A 1196-nucleotide genomic window follows, 5' to 3' on the forward strand; every position below is an offset into this window, starting at 1 on the left:
TATTTTCAGGAATCAAGGCTGCGTATTGACTTTGTGCTGCAGCTGAACACCAAATTGATGATATCTTTTTCCGTTCAACTTTTTCCTCAGTTTTGGAAGACACCAATAGGTCTGTGTCGTCTTCAAGATCCTGATGAAGCTCATCATTTTGTAATTGTTCCTCATCTTTATGAAAATGGCTTTTGAGGAGGCTTAATATTCTCTGTTTCTTCAATACTTTCTTCCCAAAAAGAGCTTCTAAATGAAGATCACAAAGGATCTCTGTCTCTTTAACAGGATGGATAAGGTTATGTTCTTTTATATAGTCAGTTACTTTCTCTGACACTGCATGTCCGGATAGTCTTTCTCTAGTATCTTCACCAATTAACTGAAGAAAGTCAATAAGAGGTTTCGATCCCCATCCAACAAACTCTCTTTTATTTGAACTGCCTCTTCTAGTCTTCTTCGTTGTACTTCTTTTCTTTTTAAACCTCTTCTTCGGAGGTTCTCCATCACTAAAATCCCCATTATCCGAAGCAAGCTGTTCGTCCTCTTCTTCACTACATTTATCTGAAGTAGAGCTAATTAGGCCAAGCTTTTCCTTGTCTAGTTGAGCCTTACCAGCAAGAAGACGCTTTAGAAGACGATTTTTATCAAATCCTTCTTTTTCCATTACTATCTCGTAGTACTCCCTGAAAAGTCCTTCGTATGTTTCCCGATCTCTGAGGTCCACATTTTCCTGGAAAGCAACAATCATCATATGAGAAAAGGAACAGATTACTATCAACTAGATGAAAATACAGCAAATAAGAGATGAAGATATATAAAGCAATAAAAGAAAGACTCCTCTAACTGAATATTGGAGTAGTAAATTTTCATGGGTGATCATCCTGCTTTGCGCTCATTACCCAAATATCACTGTGCTTTGTTTTATTACGTAAAAATCATTTAACTTGGCCTCATCTTTCACAAAAGTAACTTCGACAAAACTTGGTTAATATTCTACCCAAATTTTGAGAGAAAATAAAAACCATCCCCTATGTTTGAGGGTAAGTTCAAAATGGTCCCTTAAATATACTCTTGACCAGTTTTTATCCATTATCTGCAAAGAAAAATGAGCTTTTTCATTTTCTAATATATTACAAACTCAACATAGTAACTACAACGGAAATTAAACAAACAGTAAAACAAGAAAAAATCTTTAAATCTATTTATCA

At 34.9% G+C, this 1196-nt stretch overlaps 1 protein-coding gene across 1 annotated transcript; it reads right to left on the reverse strand.

Annotated features, from left to right (window-relative positions):
- Positions 1-30: 30 nt before the first annotated feature.
- On the reverse strand, positions 31-736 carry LOC124893782 (zinc finger CCCH domain-containing protein 19-like; the record flags this gene model as incomplete). The annotated part of the gene is made up of 1 exon (XM_047404633.1): positions 31-736. A coding segment is annotated over exon 1 (706 nt), but the record flags the coding sequence as incomplete, so codon positions are not given.
- Positions 737-1196: the final 460 nt, after the last annotated feature.

This window comes from Capsicum annuum, unplaced genomic scaffold, assembly GCF_002878395.1.
Source record: "Capsicum annuum cultivar UCD-10X-F1 unplaced genomic scaffold, UCD10Xv1.1 ctg65043, whole genome shotgun sequence".
NCBI classification, from domain to species: domain Eukaryota; kingdom Viridiplantae; phylum Streptophyta; class Magnoliopsida; order Solanales; family Solanaceae; genus Capsicum; species Capsicum annuum.